General features: G+C 39.1%; 2 protein-coding genes and 1 pseudogene across 5 annotated transcripts; all 3 read left to right on the top strand.

Moving 5' to 3' along the window:
* The first annotated feature begins 664 nt into the window (after positions 1-664).
* On the top strand, positions 665-11,209 carry LOC148727561 (uncharacterized; annotated as a pseudogene). The gene is made up of 5 exons (XR_015989136.1): positions 665-1,054; positions 2,213-2,743; positions 3,279-3,542; positions 7,950-8,420; positions 9,140-11,209. The product of XR_015989136.1 is annotated as an uncharacterized LOC148727561 (transcript).
* Positions 11,210-11,679: 470 nt separating this feature from the next.
* Positions 11,680-17,107, top strand: LOC148727562 (uncharacterized). 3 transcript variants are annotated; one of them, XM_088726271.1, is made up of 3 exons: positions 11,680-13,308; positions 13,748-14,170; positions 15,170-17,107. In XM_088726271.1, the coding sequence occupies exons 1-3, from the start codon at positions 13,014-13,016 to the stop codon at positions 15,898-15,900; spliced, it is 1,449 nt and encodes a 482-aa protein (XP_088582397.1). In that variant the 5' UTR covers positions 11,680-13,013; the 3' UTR covers positions 15,901-17,107. The 3 variants fall into 3 exon arrangements, with proteins under 3 accessions (XP_088582397.1, XP_088582398.1, XP_088582396.1); XM_088726272.1 differs by having other exon boundaries at positions 11,685-13,308; positions 13,748-14,176; positions 15,040-15,170; XM_088726270.1 differs by having other exon boundaries at positions 11,690-13,308; positions 13,748-14,176; positions 15,170-17,106.
* A 320-nt stretch (positions 17,108-17,427) lies between these two features.
* LOC148727563 (uncharacterized) lies at positions 17,428-23,179 on the top strand. Its single transcript, XM_088726257.1, has 5 exons — positions 17,428-17,547; positions 17,639-17,984; positions 19,254-19,808; positions 20,694-20,957; positions 21,339-23,179. Exons 2-5 carry the CDS (start codon positions 17,693-17,695, stop codon positions 22,217-22,219), a joined length of 1,992 nt encoding a protein of 663 aa, XP_088582383.1. The 5' UTR covers positions 17,428-17,547; positions 17,639-17,692; the 3' UTR covers positions 22,220-23,179.
* Positions 23,180-23,530: the final 351 nt, after the last annotated feature.

Genomic DNA, 23,530 nt, shown 5'->3' on the forward strand with positions numbered 1-23,530 from the left:
ATCTCGCTCAAAATTACTGAGTTTGGGAGAGAAACATGGATGAAAAATTACCTGGAAGATTATTCTTAGTTTTGCTTGAGTGGTTCGGCTTTAAGTGATCGCTAAATACTGGTGGAAGATAATACAAACGGACCGTTGGGACATGAAGGAAAATTACAGTGATTAAGGGGAAACAAAGTCGGGACTTTAGCAACCAACCGCTTAAGAAAGGGTGACCGCTCAATACGGTGCTCCATAATTCAGGTTTGACTTCCTTTGAAAAACTTGCGGTGTAGTAAATTGTCACGCGAGGATTCAAGTGTGGTGTTATTTCATACTATAAACCATTGCACGTGCACGGGGCAGTACGATTTCCCTGTGTACTACCTAATTATAAAGAAAAATTGCAGTAATGTACTCTCCTCAGTAGGCAACTACAAAGCAAGCTTGTAGCTTATGGAAACGATATGGTTGTAGGTCGACCGGCTAAGAGCGAAGGTTTTGTTACGTCTATTATAATGCAAGGTTCGTTTTTGTCGATTGTTGGAAGCAAATGCATTTTCGTGAGAGAATAAATTTGTTAAACCCATTATTGGTTTCCGGTGTTGCAACATGGTGTTGGGATTGCGTGACTTATTTCGATCAAAATAACGACAGGCTTTCTCGGAAACATTGCGCAATCGTCTTCTCCCACAGGTGAATTTGGATATTTAGATCTACTCTTTCAGGTTTCAAACAACAGCTACGTTCAAAGCGATAGACAAGAATATGTCACAGTCAAAAAGGCGAGTTCATCTATTCAACTGTGATAATACATACAGGTTAAAGCCTGTTGAGAAGTTAGTGGACGAACTGAAGAAGAAATTGCTTGACCAATTCAGCATCCATGTTGATCGTGTAGTGAAGCACACATTCAGGCTTGCTCAAACGTCTGAAATTGTCGACAACATTCCAACATTAGAGATGGATATGGCCTTCTTCGTGGTCCATGCGCATGAATCCCTGCTCTCGATCAATGAAGACAACGCTGGAATTGGTTACGCCAAGATATACAGAGCTTTACTTCAAGTAACGGGTAAGGAGCGGAAGCGTTTTCACTTTTTCGTTTTTCTTGTTTGAAACATATTTACGTTTCCTGAACAACACGTGTTTCGGCAAGCAAAGTCCTCTTTAGGGAAGGCAGTGATCCCATAGTCAAATCTGCTGCAAAACTGTTATATATCTCCCACAACAATGGCGGAGACTTGTCAGATATCGTATGGTTGAAAGCGAAAGTATATTAGCATAGATTGATATCTTATTTTCATCAAGTTCGAATGTGAACTTAGGTTGCTCCGTAGGGTGGCAACAGCGACCAGTTGTTTCATGCGGCTGCGTCAGAGTAATACTCCAAGGAAGTTTGCTGTCCGACCATTCTGTTCCTTCCTGATCGACTTTTGCAAATAGAATGTGCGAGGTCAGGAGGGACGCAGATTGTACATTTCAGGTCTATCACAGGGCTCCCAATCGTAGTATTTGAGGCTTCCTCGCTGTGAGTAATGTTTTTGACCACTGTGCAAATATGCCGTTTAACGGACCATCAAATATAAACGTTTTAGTGTGGCTTTAACGAGGCGAGCAGCAAAACGAAAAGTATAAAGTAATGAAAAATCCGTCATGAGAGAATATCATTATAAGGACCTCAGTGTTTTTCCGAGTACTAAAACACTTGTAGAATATGAATAAATACGGCCACAACCGAGAACCGAGTGCTGTATTTTTCGTATGTAACATGGGTGGCGACATTGAGCAACGACGTCACAGTTATCGCCGTTTCAAACTTTGTTGAATGAACCTGGTCTGTAATTTTTTTCGGAATATCAACTGGCTTCAAGATTTGTTGTGGTAAGCGACGAAGTTCCAAATGCATTTTCAGAACAACAAGAGAACGAGAACATTAAAAAGAAAGAGCTGTATGATTTAAAGCTGGATTTTCAGAGAATTTCTCGAAAGTTGCGACGAGACATGAATTTAAAAGAAAATATGGAAAACATCACTCATGAGAATCCATATGTATTTATGTGTCACTCGTATGTAGCCGTATGAACTTTTTTTGTATCCGTTATGTCATGATCGTCGAACAAAACGGTCACGTTCACGCTAACGAATAGGATAACACTGAAAAGCATATCTCATATCTAGTAACAATACTCTAGAGCTCATTTAATTACATTCGAATATGTTTTATCCAAAGGAGGAGATGTGATCATTGTTATCGGGGGAGATGACAACTATAAGTGCGACGACCAAAAGAATCGAGAGGTCATTTCACGTTGGGCGAAGAGAAAAGTTTCCTCACAATTCAGCGAAGAGTATCTTGATGGTAGAAAGAGCTTCATCTTTCCTTGGAACAGACAACATCGAGCGATTCACGAACAAGCTTTGCTGCATCACTTTGATCCAAACAAGAAAGGAAAAAAGTTTGAATATCAACCATCGTTTACAAAACCAGGACCTGAATCGCGAGTTTCATCTACTGAATCAAGAAATCCGCAAAAATCCAAAACCCAGAAGTTCCCCACACACACACCCGAAAATGCCTCGCATAACAATTAAGCCATCTCTGCAGTAACAGCGGTGAAAGAAAGTCAGACTGACACATACCGTAGTGTCGTCAGTAGTACTGGGTGCAGTGGCAGAGACAGTGCATGGAAGGAAGCCTTATACAGTAATTATAGAGATGGTGCTGGAGAAACTCTCCTTTCAAACCCTGGAAAAATCCAAGGTTAGAAAACACGTCACTAACAGTTAGTAAGAACTTTTTTCATTTCGGCCACTGATCACAAAAAAAAAAAAAAAAAAAAAACCTGAAGTTAACACACTTGCTAAAAATTGTATAGCGAGAGGAACTTAGGATAACGCTCTGTCATAGCAAGCCCGGAAGCAAACCAGGCGCGTAGCGTCCTATACGCATATACGAACGTGCGTACTTGAAGTGACCAGAAAATTTTGAAATTTTTAGCAATTGTTTACGCTCAGTTTACTTAGGTTTCTAGATCATATGTACTTGTGCGCACTTGAAAAAATGACCACGCTACGCGCCTGCAAACAAGCTCTCACAAATGGGCTTCACTCGCCTTCTCAGATAGATGCAAACCACCTAAATCGACTGGTATGTGAGGTAAAGTTTGACGTTTCCATAACTCATTAAGGAAATAAATTCTGTAAAACTCGTGTCTACCACGCTAACCATTAGGGAACCGTACTTCTCACAGTTAACAAACTTTAAAATGTACGAAGTCTTGTTTTTCGCTCCTTAGATCTGGCAATTCTCGGCTGTAATGTGTCTCATGAATCTTTGAAAGAAGTGTTAACGGTTTTTGAAGGAATCCGTCCTAGCCTTCATTTATCAGACGAACCTTATGTTGGCAATCCCCCAGTTACCATCGTTGAAGAGTTTTTGAGGGAAAATCACTTCAAAGTATCTCTGTTGGTGATGGACGGTTCTACAGTGAGCGATAGTTTCAACAATCACAAAGCGATGGAATATCAACGACTGGTAGGAAGTATAGCGGATAAAGTTGGTAAGTCTTCGAAGTGCAGTACCTCAGTTAATCTCATCTCACAGTAGCTTTGATCAAAATTTTTCAAACCCATTGCTTTATTTTTTGGCGTCAGTCTTTTGTGCTGAAATCAATTTGTCGTCAAGCTAATTGCCTCCAATGGTTCATCTAATGTGCTGCTATTAAAAATAGGTGTGGGAACATGAATTTAAAGTAGCTCTGAGCCCCTCCTAGATAACAGAACTTGAATCGGTTTTTCGAAAGACGACTAATATTAACCATGTCACACGGTGTTAGTTGTATTTAGACGTGAGGATGCTGTAGCATGCACGGGCTGGTAGTGCTTATCATGTTCGAACCACTCTGATTAAATTCTTTAGAGATCAGTGTGCTCAGTATTGAATGTTGACCCAAATTGTCCGAGAGAAGGAGTACAGTGGTCTTGACATTTTAACATAATCAAAAATATCATCCTAAAATAAAAATTATAACATAACCAAAGTAAAGCGCGCACTCTGATTGGTCAATTAGCGTCCACCATTTGCCCATGGGTGTACGCTGCTGACGTGAGCAAATGCAAAGACTATTTTTCCGCGCGCGCTTGTTTTTAGTGGTCACGTAAGATTGTTAAATAAAAGGGAACTCTTTAACTACAATGTATCAATGTTATGTTATAAAACAAATGGTAAACACCACAGCGTACACTACTGAGTTACGGATGCACTTGGCGGGAGGTTTGCTAACCACTCAAGAAGCTAGAGTCGCTCTCGGCTATCGCCTCGTGCGACTCTTACACTTCTTTCGTGCTTAGCAACCTCCCGCGTGCATCCATAACTCAATAGTGTACGCTGTGGTGTTTACCATTTGTTAAATATCATAAAAAGAAATATCATCCTACCGATCGTCATACGAACGTCAACCTTTTGTCACTTTTTTTTTTTTTTTACAGCTATAAGGGTCGTCATCTTGGTTTGCAATCGTAGCCCCTTAAATGTATCAAAGAAGGATGGGATGAAGCCTAATGAATTCATTGCAGGAATCAATAGGATAGAAAAGGTGTTTGTTGCGGAGGTGAACGATGGAAAACTGGCCGTGGAGAAAGATGTTTTAGTCGAAGTTTTGAGTCCTTCTGTCACATCCTCCACATCAAATACACAGATAATCCGTTCAAGTGGCTTTCAAAGACTGGATGTAAACACTGACTCATTAACCACACATTCAAATAACTCAAGAGGAGAGTCTCTAGAAAAGTATTCTTCAGAAAGGGAAAGCATTCATAGAAAGGTTGCGCAAAATACCCAGCAGCTGGTGCGGGCGTCACAGTTACCGATTAAACCGCCTCCTGTTGTTGCGCTGAGAGGTTTGGCTCGTTATGGAATGATTTGTGGTCAGGAAGGTGATCTTCAGATATGGGACCCTGAATTTAAAGTTCCGGATTACATTCAAGAGAGGCTACTTGATGAACTCCGATACACCTCTGTGATGGGAGTAATAATCGTTAAGCACACTGATGGCACACCTGAGTGTTTTATTGACCGAAGTTTGAAAGAATTTTCGTTGAACGAGGAAATACAGCTTGCTCCCGATGAAAAACTCGCATTGAAAACTCGTGTTCATAACGGAGAGGTATCATTTGAAGACGTTGACGTACAGTTTAAGAATGGCAATGTCTGTATCCCTCAACACATTATCGATGGTTTTAGAGCAAAAGATAATAAGCCTAATGGTGACCTGTACATTATTTCAGATAACTCGGACAAGTTTCGGTGTTTAGTAAAAAGTGCAAATAATTTTGAAAAAGTAATAAGAACTGCAAAGGAAGATTTTCAACCACTGTTTCGGAATCAGTGGTATAAAATTTAGTAAATATATATTCTGTGTTTGAGGGAGGACAAAAGTTGCATTGCGCGTTTGAACGAATCACAGCGAGGGCCAATATGCCTCAAGACTAAGCCGCTGTCAGCAATCAATCTGATTTATATATTTGTAGAGGTTTAAGTTTTAGTATTAGATGTAACGCAATGTGACACTGACATTGATGACATGATGTCATCGAAACGTTCTGTGGCGCTTTTTCGTTCTTTCTCCTTTTCAAATGCTTATCGAAATCAATCAGCCTTATATGATGTAATTTCTCCCAAAAACGGTTTCATGGCTTTGGCTTTTTTTACAGAATTGTTTAAATACAGACATGATTATGCTTCGTGGTTGTTTTGACTTCCAGGGCACTGAAGTACTTGCTGTGTCGTGAATCGTTATCAGAGTATTTTCTGGGATTGCGTGACTCATGTCGATCAGAATAACTACTGGCTTTCTGAGAAACATTGCGCAATCGTCTTCTTCTATAGGTGAATTTGAATATACGATATCTTCCAGAAGGTAATAACAAAAGGCTTCGCTCAAAGTGATAGAAAAGGCATAAATAGAATATGTCACAGTTAACAAAGCGAGTTCATTTGTTCAACTGTGATAATACATACGGGATGGAGCCTGTTGAGAAGTTGTTGGACGAAGTAAAGAAGAAATTACTTGACCAATTCAGCATCCATGTTGAACGTGTAGAAAGACATTCATTCAGACTCTCTCAAATTTCTGAAATGGTCGACAGGATTCCAACTCTAGAGATGAATTTGGCCTTTTTCGTGGTTCATGCACATGAATCACGACTGTCGCTTAACGAGGACAACGCTGGAATTGGTTACGCCAAGATATACAGAGCTTTACTGCAAGCAACGGGTAGGAAGCGGAAGTATTCTCACTTTCTCGTTTGAACACATTTAATTATGCTTGATAACGCTTTGTTAGGTGAGCAAAATTATCTATACAAAAAGTAGTGGTCGACAAATTTACTGCAAAAGAGTTATCTATCTTCAACAACAGAGGCCTATCTGACACCGAAGTTGAAAGCGAAAGTATGTCATGAGCCGATAGGTAGATCAGAGTAACGTTCGACGATTGCTCCACAAACTAGCAAACAGCCACTAATTGTTTTTATACAGCTGCATCAGTGTAATGCTCGAAGGAAGTTTGCTTCCCGACCTTTCTGATCCTTCGACTTTCTGGGATGGGATCAAGTACTCAGAATAGGGAAGACCCTTGCACTTTTCTGAGGTTTAAGAAGGTAATCTTGCATATTGTTATTTCAGAAGCTGAAACTCAAAGAGCATAGTACCTTTCCCCGGTTCCGCTCGAAAGTTTTTATAAAAAAAAACCACAGGACCCGAGAAAACTTTAATTTATTTGCATTTTCATCGGGATGCTACTCGTTCAAGTTGGGCACGTATAAGCATACTAAACATTTCTAGTACGCGTAACTGCCTGCTAGAACATGCAAATGAAGCCAACTCGAACTGCCAGGAAAGTATACGTATAAATGGGAAGGAGAGGCATATTTAAGAACTATTTTCCTTTGGTCATCTACGGCTGAGGCAACATTGAAAAAGAGAAAAAAACTATTCAACAATGGTAAACAAATCAGCAAGACTTTTCATCGGATATTCTGAGTTTTCAAGGCATATTTATTCGTAAAATTTCTATGCAACGATGAAACAGTCAGCTGTTCACCTTTAAAAAAAATAATATTTTGCCAGCAGCTATCTATGGCAACCAGACTGAGGTCAAATGCTTCTAAATCACATGAAATCCATCTGAACAATCACTCGATAGTAGAGCCATTGAAATCAATATTTGATCGTATGTATTGTTGGAAACAGACGTAAATTTATCTGACTGATCCAGAAAACGTGATGTTCTCTAGACTTTATGTGAATTATTATCTACCCTTTGGTAAATAAGTGATATTTAGTGCCATTGTCTCAGTTGGTAAAGCTACAAAACAAAGCTGTAAGAATCATCAACAATGTACCTCTTTGTGACCATATTATTCCCAATTATGTAAACCCTGGCCTAATTAAACGTCTTGACATAATTAACTTAAGTACGTGCCAACTAACTATCTCGCTATATTATGCCCGTCTCCATTTTCTTTATCTTTTTTTTAACTGATCAATAGCTTGTAATTGTTGAAATGGAGGAAATACAAAATGCAAAATAAAATACATATACAAATAGACCACAGCTAACGTCAAAATGCGGTAAGAACAAGATAGTGGCATACGAGGCGCATGCAGTCGAACGCGTCACCGATTCAAAATGAATTGAAATGTACGAAAATCGATTCAGAAGACGTCTACAAGGCCCATGATTGACTCAAATTGAACATGCCAGGTCTATTTCGTGCAACACACATTATTTTCGGGTGGCAACTATCCATCGACATGCTGATTAGAGATGGTTTCTGTATCACCACTCATTTAGTCAATCAAGGGCATTATAATTCCACATTTTAGATCTGGTCCCGAGAATTTAATTTTTGTTGAGAGATAATAATGCTGCACTTATTTACATTTGAATCTGCTTTGTCCACAGGAGGAGATGTCATTGTTGTTATCGGCGGAGATGACAATTACAAAAGCGATGACGAAAAAAATCGGGAAGTTATTTCACGTTGGGCGAAAAGGAAAGTCTCCTCACAGTTCAGCGAAGAGTATCTTGATGGCAGAAAGAGCTTCATCTTTTCTTGGAACAAACAGCATCGACCGATCCACGAACAGGCTCTGTTTCATCACTTTGATCCAAACAAGAAAGGACAACAGTTTGAACTTAGGCCACCACGTGCAAACCAACCTTCAAGGACAGAACCTAAATCGCGAGCAAATCTGAGAGAAAAGGAAAATTTACACACACCCAAATGTTCCCAACAAAATGATGAAGCCATATCTGCACTAAAAACGATCAGAGAAATGCAAACAGGTACACAACGTAGCAGAGAGACAGAGATCAGTAGTCGGAGAGATAGTTTTGGAGAAATACCATCTTCAACCCCTAGAGAAACCAAAGGTGAGGGTAGACCTTGATAAATTGTGAGGTTGTCACGAAATGAGAGAAAAAAAAATTCACCTGCCATGTCTATTTCAGAGGGCAAATCACGCCTTATGCCGGTTCATAAATTTACGAATGACACTCTCCTTTCTGTAAAAATTCACGCGTTACATATTGATTTTGGCCTAATCACGCGTCACGTACAGGCCCCTTGCCTCTCTCTAGGAGAATGGTCAGATATTAGCTTTGAAAAGTTTTCTGTAAAGTTAAGCCAGCGATCACATGATATGAAATCATTTGTAAAACAGTCAGTCATATGTTTTGCTTGGTTCCATTGGCTACCTCCTTTATCCGCTTGTGTCAAACAAAAATCCCGACTACAATAAATCATTAATATAGAATTGTATAGCGAGAGGTTATGTGCTGTTATTACAGGGCCGAGCTACGAGCAAACAAGCTCTCACAATTGAACGACACTAATTCATAATTACCTTCAACTAGGGATGTAAACTTGTTCAAGTCAGAATCGACTAAAACTACAATAACTACCATTTCGATACCATTCTCACCGTCAAAAGGCGGAAAGAAATTATCTTTTAGCGATTGGAGATTATGTTTAACGTTTCTGTCACTCATTGACAGAGGGAAACTTTTGTTGACCTCTGGTCTGGCCATCGTGCCTCGTGCGGTTATTAAAATGTTTTAAAAAAGTATGACCAACTGTATTTACCCTCTAGATCTGGTATTTCCCGGCTGTACCGTGCCACCTGAGTCCGTACGAGATCCGCTGCAAAAAGATTCTGACGGAACTCGTCCCATCCTTCAGCTATCAGTCGGAACTTCTGTGAAATCTACTCCAGACCATACTCAAAGTAAATCTTCAGAACTAAACCGCTGTCATGGGAAGATTGCTCCAAATACCCAGCAGCCTGTACTGGCGACACAACTCTCGGTAAACCCGCCTCCTGTTGTTTTACTGAGGGGTATCGCTCGATACGGAAAGATATCTGAGAAATTAGGTGAAATTCAAGTTTGGGACCCTGAATACAAAATTCCAGGTGATAAACAAGAGAAGCTGCTTCAAATGTGCAGAAATAGTCCTGTGACTGGAGTACGAATCATAAGGTACAGTGATGGCAGAACTGAGTGTCACCGTACTCGAAATATAAAACCTTTTTCGCTAGACAGTGAAAAAACACTAGCTGCCGATGAAAAACTCATATTGAAGACTCGTGTGCGCGAGGGAAAGGTCTCTTTTGAAGACGCGGATGTACAATTTAAGTATGCAAATTTGTATATTCCTCAATACATTATCGATAGTTTAACAGAAAAGGATAATGGTAAACTAGTGTACATCATTTCAGATAGGGAAGACAAATTTCGATGTGTAGTAAAACGTGAGAGTGTTGGCGAGATAGCGAAAGAATTTGGGGAGAAACAGCTTTTCTTATGTTTACCCAAGTTTTTTTAGGGTTCTGCATTTCCTTTTTGTTTGACAAAGTCAAATTGATACCTTGGAAGGAATGCCATCCATTCCTTAAAGTTACATCTGTGGCTATCAGTTAGGGAATTTGCTTTTCGAAACTTATCACCAGATAATCAGATTTTTTTATGAAATGATCAGATATAACATCGCATAAATATGATGTTAATGTATCTACCTTTCTTCACAAAAGTATTTAGAATTTCGTAATTAGTCGACTCATTATAACACAACCAAGAAATCATAGTAGTCTTCAACTTTCATTGAACTCGCTCATAGCCTCTTCCAGTTGTCCAGTCCGTGAAACTAAGCGTGAGGATAAATGACGCGAAGGTTGCGGCTGAGCAAACTTGCGACTTGCGACTTGGCCCTTACAGATTGTGTGACTTTTTGGCATGATCAGAAAAAAACGGGTAGAATTTTTGCTCCTTTTTCAAAAAAAGCACTGCAGCCTATTCAGCATATTTTAGTTGTTTTTTTTTCAACGGAACATAATAAGAGTCATGAAACGTGATGCTAACATCGTAAATTTTAATAAATTAATTCACTGCAGTTTTTTGTCAGAACAAGGGTGCTTCTCCAAATGAAGTGAAATATCATGCTCTATTAACCATAAATATATAATTTTAAGCATAATTTTGAAACAATCGTGCAGTGCTAGTAGCATAACATGCTACTTTTACTAGGACAGTAAATATATATTGCATATTGATTTACAGAAATAGAAGAGATAATAATCGGGTGATCGGTGGAATGGCGGATTATCTCAAGACGCAGAATGACGGAATATCCTTAAAGTGTAGAATGCCTTGTATGAAACAAAAGTCGTAAAAAATGGAATTGCATTATTATAAGAAAACTATTTACAATTAACAGGCGAAATTGAGAGATGCCTAGCCTCTTTAAATTTTATTATATTACTACTACATACAATTATTATTACTGTAGATAGTGTTATTATTTGTTACCATTCATTTATTGGTTGGATGTCAATTAGAAAATATATCCTTGAATCATCTTTCCCTTGTGGAACAGAGTACTCATAATTTAGTCGAATGGGGCACATTTGCTGTCGGTTTTGCATTTGTGACAAATCTTCTGCAACACTACCTTCTAGCATCATTAAACAACTTCTGGCTCTTTTCAATACTCTAAAACTTGTGCTATACCAATAGCCACATGTAGTCTTTGACCGTCTATTTTGTAGACAAATATATCAGTTAAATACCCCGGACAATAAGTTTTCTGATTTCAATTTTTTAGAGTATAACAGCTGGATATAACGTAGTGCCAACATATGAAATAAAGTTCCTATGATACGAGATTATTTTTTGCGTTTCCTAGTTGATAGTTATCTAGTTTTCTTGCGCACTGAAAGAACGATTTGCCGGCCAAAACGATTGTTACATAGCTGTGATGTTACATAGCTGTGACACGACATGACGGCAGCTAAGGCGGAAGAAGGAGAAATTAAGAAGAGAGAGAAAATGTGCTGCGTGGCCGGAGCGCTAAATGATGCTAGATGCTAGAATTATACTCATATACCGGGAATTTCTATACACTTCCTTCCAAGGTATGAAAATTTATGGCCGGTATGGATGCTTTTCGTTCGTCGACATGAAGCTAGAGGAGACTTACTGCTTCAGAGTCGTCGGCCTCACTAAATTTATCGTATCCAAAAGTCAATGCAGCCGAAATTCTCACTTACAACACCTATGTCAGTTATTTGCCAGTGAGCGGAATGGGACATGTGCTAATGTTGGGCTTAAACTACAAACGGTTTTCTTTATTGAAATTCCTATTTGGAGGCGAACTCGAACCTCTGCCTCTGCGATATCTGAGGAAAAGAGAAACTTGCAAAAAAAAAAAAAGGCCGATGTTTATCGGCGAAAAATCGTCGTGCCCTGTAATACAGCTGATTCGATGCTGCTGTTAAAAGTTAGCATTTCAGTGCGAGAGGCTTCTTTTGTCGTAATCTTGACCTAAATACCACAGGAGAGAAAACGTCTAAGGCCTAGTTTATGCGTCGCGCTACAGTCGAATTTAATTCAAGGTCCCTCAAGCAATTAAATTCGACGATAGCGCGACTTCTAAAACGAATTAAATTCGTCTGGTAAATTAAATTCGTCCTTGACGTTTTATCAGTCTTGGTAAGATGGATAAAATATCGATAACGCGTTTTCAGTTTTAAGGTCGCACTAGCGTCGCGTCGAATGAAATGCATAGATTCTCTCAACGTATGTCAATTTATTTTGGCGAGCTCGCAGCGACCCGTGGCGCGTTCAAGATGCCGCCTCTTTAAATTCGATCGTGATGATTTCGACGCATAAAACCACGCCACGACTTATGTCGACGGAACAACGAATTTAATGGAATTAAATTCGACTGTAGCGCGACGTATAAACTAGGCCTTAGTCAGTCTCCTCCGGCCTCCGTTTGATGCACACGGTTCACCTTTGTGCGGCTGAACCGTACTCGCAACTTCCATTTCTTCTCTCTCACTGAGTATGATGTATCACAACTCTCAGAAGAGCTTGCTTCTGTTGATCTAAATGACTATTCTAGAATATTTAAACGCTGGCGAAATCAATAAAAAATTCCGAGAGATGTGAGATTTGGAAGGGTCACCTCAGAGTTTTCTGCGTCATTACCATCTACAGATCCACTGGAAGACAAAGTAAGAGCACTTTTGGGCCCGAGTTTTATTTATTTATTTTTTCAATTTTTCTTTTTTTGAAAAAGGTTTCTACAAATGATAAGCTTGATAAGTGCGCAAAAAAAAAAGAAAAAAGAAAAAGAAATCGCTTCATAGGCATTAAAGGAAACCTCTGGCTTTTGGGACATTTTCTCAGACATTAAACCCTTAGGAATACATTTTCTTCTTCTACTTCGTTATGAATGCAGGCACGTTTCGTGGGTCGCAGCCTCTCCTTCGTTGTTTTGAACCAGCTTCTTTCTCCTGTACGCGAAAAATGACAAGAGAGAGGCCCTGGGAACGATTTCAGACCATAATATGCTATTTATAAAGAGCTTCTCGGAAATAGGCTACCATGTTCGTATCCAGCAAATGATAGATGCTCAAAACTAAAAAAAGATTGCGTTCCAGGTTCTAAGAGCAAGCGAAAGGAATGATGGCAGAGCCGCTAAAGATTCATCTTTTTAATTGTGATAGTACTTACGACTTAAACGTGGTCGAGGACTTATTGATATCGGCGAAATCGAAACTCGGCTTGGAATTCTCGGTAGAGAAGCATATATTTACTTTGCTTCAAATACCTGAGCTAAGCACCAAAATTATTCCCGAGATGCAGATGGATTTTGCAATGTTCGTGGTGCATGCACACGAATCTGGTTTGTTTATCAACCACAGGGACTTGGAACAAGGCTACACAAAGGTATACAGAGCTGTGTTGGAGGCAACAGGTAATTCAGTGGTAATAATTGGTTTCTTGTCTCTTAATTGTAACTGTTGACCCGAACGTATCTATGCCGATCTGTATTGAAATTTAACTGGAAGCGTCAAGATAAATATTATTTGTATCTAAGTACAAGTATCGAACTTTTAAACTTACTCGTTTTATATTTCTAATAGAACGAACCCACTTTGAAAGCGGAGACAATCTGAACCGTTTCCGAGAAAATGTTGTTTTTCTTTTCCTCTTTCGACCAAAATGTTATTTGCTGACTTACCATGAGATAAACTGGATCAGAAAAGTTCAATAATTTATGATAATAGAAAATAATAAATTCTTTGAAAATTGGTGTCATGCATCATTTCAGTAGAATCCAGTACGTTTAAATGCTAAGTCCCGTCGGCTTATTACCTCTTGCTGAATCAATAATTACCTTGTATTTGCTCCAGGAGGGAGAGTTATCGTTGTGATTGGAGGCGATGACAACTACAAGAGCGAAAGCGAAGAAAACGAGTCTTTCATCTCGCATTGGGCGAAGAGAAGAACTGCACTTCCGCAGTTTAGACAGGAGTTGATTGATGGAAGAAAAAGCTTCGTATTTTCGTGGAACAAAAGTCCCAAAGCAATTCACGTGGAGGCTCTGGTACATTATTTCGACCCGAATGCGCAGGGAAGGAAATTTGAGCATCAAAGCCTTAAAAGAAGTATACAGTCCAAACCTCAAACACCATCATTCGCAAGTGTTACAGATCTGGATCCTGATCTAACATTGGCATCATCTGTGGCCAGCCTTGAGATCGGAGTTATAAGCAACAGCAGTGGAGGAGTCACAGGCAGGGACCCTCGGACCCTGAAAGGGGAGAAAATTGATGGTATAGGTAAACAACTATTTTGATAGTTTTCTGGTTTTATAGGATCGTAACATTTGAGGCAATCTCAGTTTGGTGTTTTGTCGTTTGGAATGAGTTTTAGATTACGTATTGCTATACTAAAACATAAAAAATAGCCTATGCACGTGTGTACAAAATCGGTCCCCTAAGAATTTAACACTATTTTTAAATAATATCTATTCAGTTTTTGTTGCACTGATGTGCGTCCTCATCTTGCATAAACCCACAGATCATGTTGCCATAGAGTTCAGAGTTCGAAACTCAAAACGTAGCTGGAATAAAGGCTGATTAAGTGCCTACCCTTTTTTGGCACAATTTGTGTGAGTAGGAAAGGATGGAGAGCTCCTCTGTTAAATGTTGTATGAATTTACTTTACCAAAGGGATGTTACAGGGACTAGAACTCTCTTTGTTGACCTCAAACAAGCTGGCCACAAATTCTGTCGTGATGATCCTTGGAATTTCTCTTTTTGTTTAAGTTGGCCTGTCACTCACAACTTATACCCAACTTATGAGTTTCGACTCGATCCTCTAGCTCGATTATTTGCTGCTCCCTTTCATCAGTGGGGTAGAGGAAGTGTTTTCTTCAAAATCTGCTGTTTAGTTTGGTTTGGAAAGGCCGGGGGAAACAGGGTTTTCATATTGAAGCCATGTTGTGGTTGTCTAGGCTTTTATGGAGTTGTCTTACTCACTAACTGACACTCACTGACATTTCTCAGAAGACATGTCTGAATGGGTTTCATCAAAGTGTCGATGTCCCCTTTGCCAGCCCCAAGATCAAATGCACTGGTGATCCGTTCAAAAGGATTTCATTTGGCAACCTGTTTCAAATGCTAATTCTAATTGTCCACAGATTTACGTCGATCTGGCAGAGGTCATCTACAAACAAAAAGCACTCATGGCAAGAGTGCTCCAAATACCCCGCAGCCTGTACGGTTATGAAAATTTATTCAATATATGACGACCTGTATTTTACCCTGTAGATCTGGCAACTTCCCGTTGTACCTTGCCACCTGAGTCCGTAGGAGATCTGCAAAAATATTCTGATGGAACTTTTTCCGGCCTTCAGCTATCAGCCGGAACTTTCGTGAAATCTACTTTAGACCATACTCAATGTAAATCTTCAGAACTAAACTGCTGTCATGGGAAGATTGCTCCAAATACCCCGCAGCCTGTACTGGCGACACAACTCTCGGTAAACCCGCCTCCTGTTGTTTTGCTGAGGGGTATCGCTCGATACGGAAAGATATCTGAGAAATTAGGTGACCTTCAAGTTTGGGACCCTGAATACAAAATTCCAGGTGATAAACAAGAGAAGCTGCTTCAAATGTGCAGAAATAGCCCTGTGACTGGAGTACGAATCATAAGGTACAGTGATGGCAGAACTGAGTGTCGCCGTACTCGAAATATAAAACCTTTTTCGCTAGACAGTGAAAAAACACTAGCTGCCGATGAAAAACTCATATTGAAGACTCGTGTGCGCGAGGAAAAGGTCTCTTTTGAAGACGCGGATGTACAATTTAAGTATGCAAATTTGTATATTCCTCAATACATTATCGATAGTTTTACAGAAAAGGATAATGGTAAACTAGTGTACATCATTTCAGATAGGGAAGACAAATTTCGATGTGTAGTAAAACGTGAGGGTGTTGGCGAGACAGCGAAACAATTTGGGGAGAAAGAGCTTTTTTTAACTTTTCCGAGGTTTTTTTAAGGGCATAGTTAAATTCCTATTAAGGTGAAGTGTAATTGATGCCTTGGAACGAATGACATCCTAAAGATATAACTATGGCCATTAGCAGTGACTCTGATTTTAAAATTTAATACGATATCATATTGAAATGTTTTAACATTAAAATGTTTTACCTTTGGTGACAAAAGCAACTAGATTTCTAATTAGTCTAATTCCTCTAATACCGTCCTCAGTAATGTCACTGATTTATCTACAATTTACCTTGCGTCGCTCATTAAAAGTGGTTTGTCAAAACATAGGCAGCCCAAGCTCACTACTAGTAGTGAGCTTGGGCTGCCTGTGGTTAAAATACTGTAGTCTTGAGGGGGTATGACAAAAATTTACGAGCGTGGAAGTCTTGTACTTCAATGCATATTAAACTTCGTTGCAACGTACTAAAAATAAAACAAACTACAATTTTCTTTTAAACCTTGCAATGCCAATCATAGATATCATTTAAATATCCTTAAAATGTGAATATATAAGGGCGTGCTATAAAGTTTGTAGAGACTCTACCAGAGTTGATTAGAGCAAGACAGAGTCGATTATTCAGTCAGAGTCAAAGTGGTTAGAGAGCAGGGAAGTGAGTTAGCTGTGGTAGAATCGTATCAGAAAAGAGATATAAAATAGACTGAGAAACGACAGTTCGAGAGTCCTTGGTGTACTTCTCTCAGCGTGGTACGCTTTGCAGCCAGTTTCCCCTCAACACGCGCCAGCACTAGTTCAATAATATTTGTTCACTACATGAATAGAAACTTATATCTCTCTTGCTTGGAAAAGTAATAGAACACAATGTTTATGTTCTAACTAGACGTAACAATTTTTAATAGGAATGATTTTGTTGTGTCTTTTAATCTAATTTTTGCCTGGCCGGTACAGTTACAGCTCAAGGAATGGAAATATTTGTAACCCTAGTGCAACCGGCTATTAGTATTACCTGCAACATTATTGTTTCTTTGATTTATAATAAAAAAATTCAAGAAATTAGAATGAGCAAGAAGGAATGGGTGATTGTTTTTTGCTTATATTACTGAAGAAATTTTCCCGCTTCGCATAATTTGTTCATTTTTCAAGTTGCGTGAAATCCGCTCCAATCCAGTTCTTTTAAATTCTTATATCAGTGTAAGCTTATAATTCGATTGCTTTCAGAGCGAAGTGATAACAGAATGGCCAACTTGTATCTTTGTTCAATATGGAGGGGAGGTAACAGACAAATCTATTTTCAGTTGCATCGATCCCCGAATTTCCACGAAGGGGAGAAAACATAATTTTCAGTTTACGCGAAATTTACTCGCAGATCCATGGCAGTTATAACGAGTCAACTGATTTCGTAGTAATCACTGCTTTATGCACCATCAAAGAATGAGTTTTTGGCTTCAATAACATTATGAACTTAGAGCAAAATCTTCCCATGTGCCCGCGTTGCGCTACATGCGTTTCGTCACGAATTCTCTTGACAGCTACTCAACTGTACCCATCATGCATTTGTAGCCCATGGTTTTTTTCCGAGAAATTCGTTATCAAAAAATTATCTTCCCATGTCACAACAACTTAATGCATGTTATGTTACCTTTGTAATCTCTGGGTGAACGGCGATCTCTTCCAAAGGAATTATTTTTTCATTTGAAGGTATGTAGATGATTTCCTGGAGTAGAATCGAATGCAATCAACAAGCTTCATAACGCTTCAATGACCTAACCTTGATGTCATTTCCATACAGTCTTAGGTGTAGGGACATTTCAGGTTTCAACAGCATCTCCTAGATGAAAGAAATATGATGGCATCACCCCGTAAGTTTCATCTTGTCAACTGCGACCGTCTCTGTAAGCTCGACCCCATCGAAGACTTCTTGTTGACAACGACAGAGACACTCGGCATTAAGATATCTGTGAAGCAACACTATTTCTCGCTTTCCGAAATATCTGAGTTCAGCGATCAAACGATTCCCACCCTGGAGATGGATACTGCCGTCTTAGCTGTACATGCAAACGAATCTCGTCTTTCCATCAACGAAGACACACAAGGGGGATACACGAAAGTTTACAGAGCTTTGCTTCAGGCGACAGGTATAGCGAAACCGGAAGTTTATTACGACGGGAGTTATTGGAATCTTTATTTTAAAAAGTATTCGTCAAGTCGTAATATTGTAGTTTCTGCGAAATGAACTCATTTGTGTGTTTTTTCTATTGTTATATATATCATATATTTTCAGTTTCCGCTTCGTTCTTTACCTTTGGGATATTTACAGTGATTTGAATATAAATTTCTCTGTTTTGAAATTTAAACAATTTTACCTCATTTTAGAGGTTCACGGTACATTTTTTGGTAACTGCAAACGAGGGTTCTTGAAAGTAACACTTGAATAAGAAAGTCTAGAGCGTATGCAACAGTTTGATATGTAATTTATATAACAATTTAGCAATTTTGAACTAAATCGACACAAAACGTTCCTCGAGTTGTTACTTTCAAGATCATAATTTGCCGGCATCACTGAGTAACGGGCTTCGTGAGCACTTTTAGCTACACCTTTTTCTCCCTTTCGATGAATATTTTTTAATTTCTCAAATTTAAAGGAAATAGTTGTACACCGCACTTATGCAATAAGAACTATAGGTCACTGCGCTCGTTCACGAGCTTAAGGTTATCATGCCTTTTCAACTGGTCCATTGATCGAAAAACAATACCGAGTAAGGTAAACATTGGTCGAGACACCATTTCAAGTATGACGTCACAAACGATTTTCAATATCGCGGGCAAGTTTATATTCGTTGTCTTTTGCGAAATTAGAATTTTCGACGATTTGGATGGTTTGATTACTGAGTATTGAGATATTTAAGATCCCGACAGTATCAAATAGTCTTTTTTTTAGCAGTTTGAATGAGAATGAATAGTGTCCATAAGTTTCATATTTCGAATGAAAACATAATGCTGAGTGGCTGAATTGTTGGCAGAAGATATTCGATTGGTTGTGCTTTTTTCGGAGCTTTTGGAGTGAATCGAGAATTTCTTGATACCAAAATAGGACGTTTGACAAGTAGTGTTTTATACTTCACGTGTGCGAATTTTCAAAGGTTCAGTTTGTATGGTTCTTCTCATCATTCCCTTGATTAAACTCTATTGAGCTCACGGCGCCGTACGTCTTTTCCCAACCCTGGTCATGCCGTGGCGTACTGCCCCCTTAGATTTTATTCTGAAGCATAGAGGGATTTTTTCCAACGTTTTTCAGTAAAGGCACCTTCTGGATCGTGCGGGTCATTTAACAATGCATGTTATTTTAAGTAATAATACTCATAAGACCCTGAGGCTACGTACATTTGAATCTGCTTTGTCCACAGGAGGAGACGTCATCATCGTTATCGAGGGAGATGATAACTACAGGGGAAACGAAGAAGAGAATCAAGAGGTTATTTCACGTTGGGCGAAGAGGAAAGTTTCCTCGCAATTCAGCGAAGATTATCTTGATGGCAGAAGGAGCTTCATCTTTTCTTGGAACAAACAACATCGAGCGATTCACGAACAAGCTCTGCAGCATCACTTTGATCCATTCAAGAAAGGACGAAAGTTTGAAAATAATCCAGAAATAAAGCCAGAAACGCCACCACAAGCAAGATCGAAAAAATTAACACCGGCTCCCTTATGTAGAAGTTATTCCTCGCCAGTTGAACAGCAGTCTAAATCAAAGATGCCAACGAAACAAGAAAGTTTCCTGTATCCCTATGAAGCTGCAACTGGACCAAGGAATGATAAAGAAGAGCACACTTCTGTACACCCTCTCGATAGTACAACTAGGAGCAGCAGTATCTCGAGCGATGGGGAAAACACAGCAATTAGCAGTGGTCCAGGAGCCAGATCCAAGGAGATAATCCCTCCACTAATTGGAGAAACCAAAGGTTAGAATATAGTCTAAACAACAGATTTAAAGGAGAATAGTAAGACCCCTTCTCCAGTTACTTGAGAGGTGATAGATATAAAATATTAAATACAGTTCCTTATTAACTCTTGTTTTGCTTAGTGCTGATTCATACCAAAATGGTAATTTTTTTTGCTCATTTGTAGTCTCCAGTGAGAGTAAATAAATCTTTGATACGTTAGTATGAGGTGGGTGCAAAATTAATGCTAAACCTATAATATCTCTGTTGCTGTTGGCTAAAAAGGGAGCTTTTAGATCTTACTTGCTGAGATTAATTGGCCATGTGTTCTCAACTTAACAAATGTATTCCATGTAGCTGTTCTTCTGTACAGTAATAGATGATTTATGACGCCAAAATGTGGTCATAAGAAAAAGTAATTAGACAACCGTGCCCACACAGTTGAAACTGAAAAGCATGCTCCGGAAATCATGTAATTTTCATCTTTATCATTTAAGAATTATTTACGAACTTATAACTCTGACCGTGATTTTAGATTCCAAATATAACCTACCCTATCAAAAGTTGTCTTCAAATGTGCTTAAAATATGATCATAGACGCTGCGATTTTTTTTATCTCGCTTAGCAAACCTGGCCAACTATACTTTGTCGCAACCAGGTCTCAAATACCTTCTTTCTATCTCTTGAATATCTCTTTGAATAGTAACGACATTATTGTCTAAAATGATGATTTTTTTTTTTTTAGTTTGGTGTGTACAGCCAGGTACCAAAACTAAGTCGGTCGAATTTGTTAGCGCTTTTTAAGTGATTTTCTGAAGGTAAAAATAACTCATGGGAATCTCAACCTGCGTATTTCTCCTTTAAGGAATATTTTAAGTGTACGGCCATCTGTGTTTCACTCTTTAGAATTGGCGATTCTTGGCTGTAACGTGTCACATGGGTCCTCGGAGGATGTGAAAAAAGTTTTTGAAAAACTTCTTCCCAGCCTTCACTTGTTAGAGGATCCTTTGACTGATAACCCTCCAATCACCAAAGTTAAAGAATATTTGAGGGATTATCGCTTCAGATTCTGTGTGTTGGTGGTGGACGCTGATACAGTAAGGGATGGTCGTGACAATCAGAGATCAGAGGAATTACAAAGACTTGTAAGACTTGCGGTGGATAAAGTCGGTAAGTTATTTCTTACCTTATGTCGGTAATTGGAATGAATTAATCAAAAATGACAATCATTCTTACCACCATTTCTCCGCTTCACCATATTTTTGTATCGCTGAATATTTTCGATGAATTCATTCACAAACGCCGTCGGACAAAAATAATCTTACCTCTGAATGCCTGAGTGGAGAAATCATTGTCTAAGGGAGGGAAGGTAGGTCTAGAAAAGCGAGGAATCATGATCCTTTACTACGGTAGGATTAATGCTTTGTTAGCACACAGACTTCCTGTCGCAATGGCAGAATGGAGTGGATTAATTTTTTTAAACTAAGATGCAATCAAATCTAACTTAATGTCGTACATATTTATCATATCTTATCTTTCTTTTTTTATTAGATGAAAAAGTCGTTATCTTTGTTTGCAATCGAGAATCAAGAACGGGCGGAGTTACATGTGAGGATTTCACTGAGCGAGTCAGTAGAATAGAAAAGACGTTTGTTGTACAGTTAAATAACGGAGAGCGAAGCCTGGAACTGAATGAGATCGTCAAAGTCTTGAGGGAGCAGAGATCTTCTACGCCAATTTCAAAAGGTCTTCAAGAACTGCATGGAAACTTTGACTCAAACTTCACAGATTCTTTCGGATACTGTCCTCAATGCAGCTCCTCAGAAGGGAAATGCATTCTTTGGAAAGATGCTCAGAACACCCAGCAGCTTGTGCTGACCACGCAGTATGAAGTAAAAGTCCCTGCTTTTGTGTTACTGAGAACTATCGCTCGCCACGGAAAGATATCTAAACGGCTTGGTGACCTTCAAATATGGGACCCTGAATTAAATGTTCCAGATGACTTCGAGGAAAAACTGTTAGTAAACCACTCGAACACCCCTGAGATTGGAGTGATAATCTTTAAGTCCAGCGATGGGACTCTTCAGGGTTTCACTGATCCAGATATAAAAGAATTCCCCATGGAGGAGGATGTATCCAGGCTACCTCCCAATGAAAAACTCGTTATGAAAACTCGCGTCCGTAACGGAGAGGTATCTTTTTACCAGGAAGATGTACAATTTAAGTATGGAAATCTGTCTATTCCTCAATACATTCTCGATGATCTAAAGAAGATTAAGGCTCAAGGTGACTTGTTTGTCACTTTAGATGACTCACACGAATTTCATTGTATTGTGAAAAAAGGAACAATGGATCAAGCGGCTAGTCTTCGTAACAGTGCAAAGGATAAAGCAAGGAGAGGGGCTCATTTTGTGTGGCCAAGCAGATTTTAAAAGACTGAGAAAAATAAACTTTCTATTCAGTTAGGTAGAACTAAAGTCATGTGGCTCCTTCCGAATGAGTAACAGCCAGCGCCTATGTCCTTAGGAAGAGAGAGTCCCCTATACCCTTTTATAACATAACCAAAGTAAAGCGCGCGCTCTGATTGGTCAATTTAGCGTCCCCCATTTGCCCATCGGTGTACGCTGCTGACGTGAGCAAATGCAAAGACTATTTTTCCGTGCGCGCTTGTTTTTTCTGGTCACGTAAGATTTGTTAAATAAAAGGGAACTCTTTAGCTACAATGTATCAATGTTATGTTATAAAACAAATGGTAAACACCACAGCGTACACTATTGAGTTATGGATGCACTTGGGAGGTTTGCTAAGCACTCAAGAAGCTAGAGTCGCTCTCGGCTATCGCCTCGAGCGACTCTTACGCTGCTTTCGTGCTTAGCAACCTCCCGCGTTCATCCATAACTCAATAGTGTACGCTGTGGTGTTTATCATTTGTTAATTGTAAAACTCAGTCACATAAAAGTATTTGGCTTTTTCACGCTTCACGAATATCATCCAAAACTCTTTCACGTTTAAGCAAAATTCAAGAAAATCACGTTGAATTACTATTTTACTTTTCTAGTCTTGACCCAGTCTTACGCTTCAAAAGATAATGTCATGTCTCGTCTTGGTTGTTCAAGAACCGGTAGTGGTCTGTTTTGCGAGTTTTGTCGATCCACATGAAGTCCATCTCCTGTCAACAGCTAACCACAACCGTTCGAGAACAATACGAACATTTTAAAAACCTTATAATAGTCGGAATCTCATCACACAAAACAAAATGGTTCACGAATCACGTTTAATTCAGCCTTAATTCACGGGTCACATTTGAATAAAATATTTCGTTCATGTGGACATAAAAAGACCTTACCGTCTTTAATCATGATTCACGAATAAATAAAAAATTCAAACCACAATTCACGAGAAAGCAGACTACCCAATCACGCTTCACATAAAAAAGTATAGGGGACCTTCTAAAAATTATATTAACGGCTTCAGGAATTTAATCTGACATACATTGAAAAACCGCGTACAAGAATCCAGCCTTTAAAAGATCAAGAGTCAGCTTACATGTCTGACATAAGTTTTAATTAATTACCAAAAAGTAAATTACTAATAATTACTTACGTATCTGTCAATATCCACTGATTTCTTAGTACGAACATTGCTATGCTTTACGTACAGAAAGAAATGGGAGAGAGAAAGGGAAAAAAAACTGCCGTTTTTTCCCTTACCTCCTGCCCCTTGCCCCTCGCCTTTTCACTCGT

The sequence above is a fragment of the Stylophora pistillata genome, chromosome 7, assembly GCF_964205215.1.
Source record: "Stylophora pistillata chromosome 7, jaStyPist1.2, whole genome shotgun sequence".
Lineage (NCBI taxonomy): Eukaryota > Metazoa > Cnidaria > Anthozoa > Scleractinia > Pocilloporidae > Stylophora > Stylophora pistillata.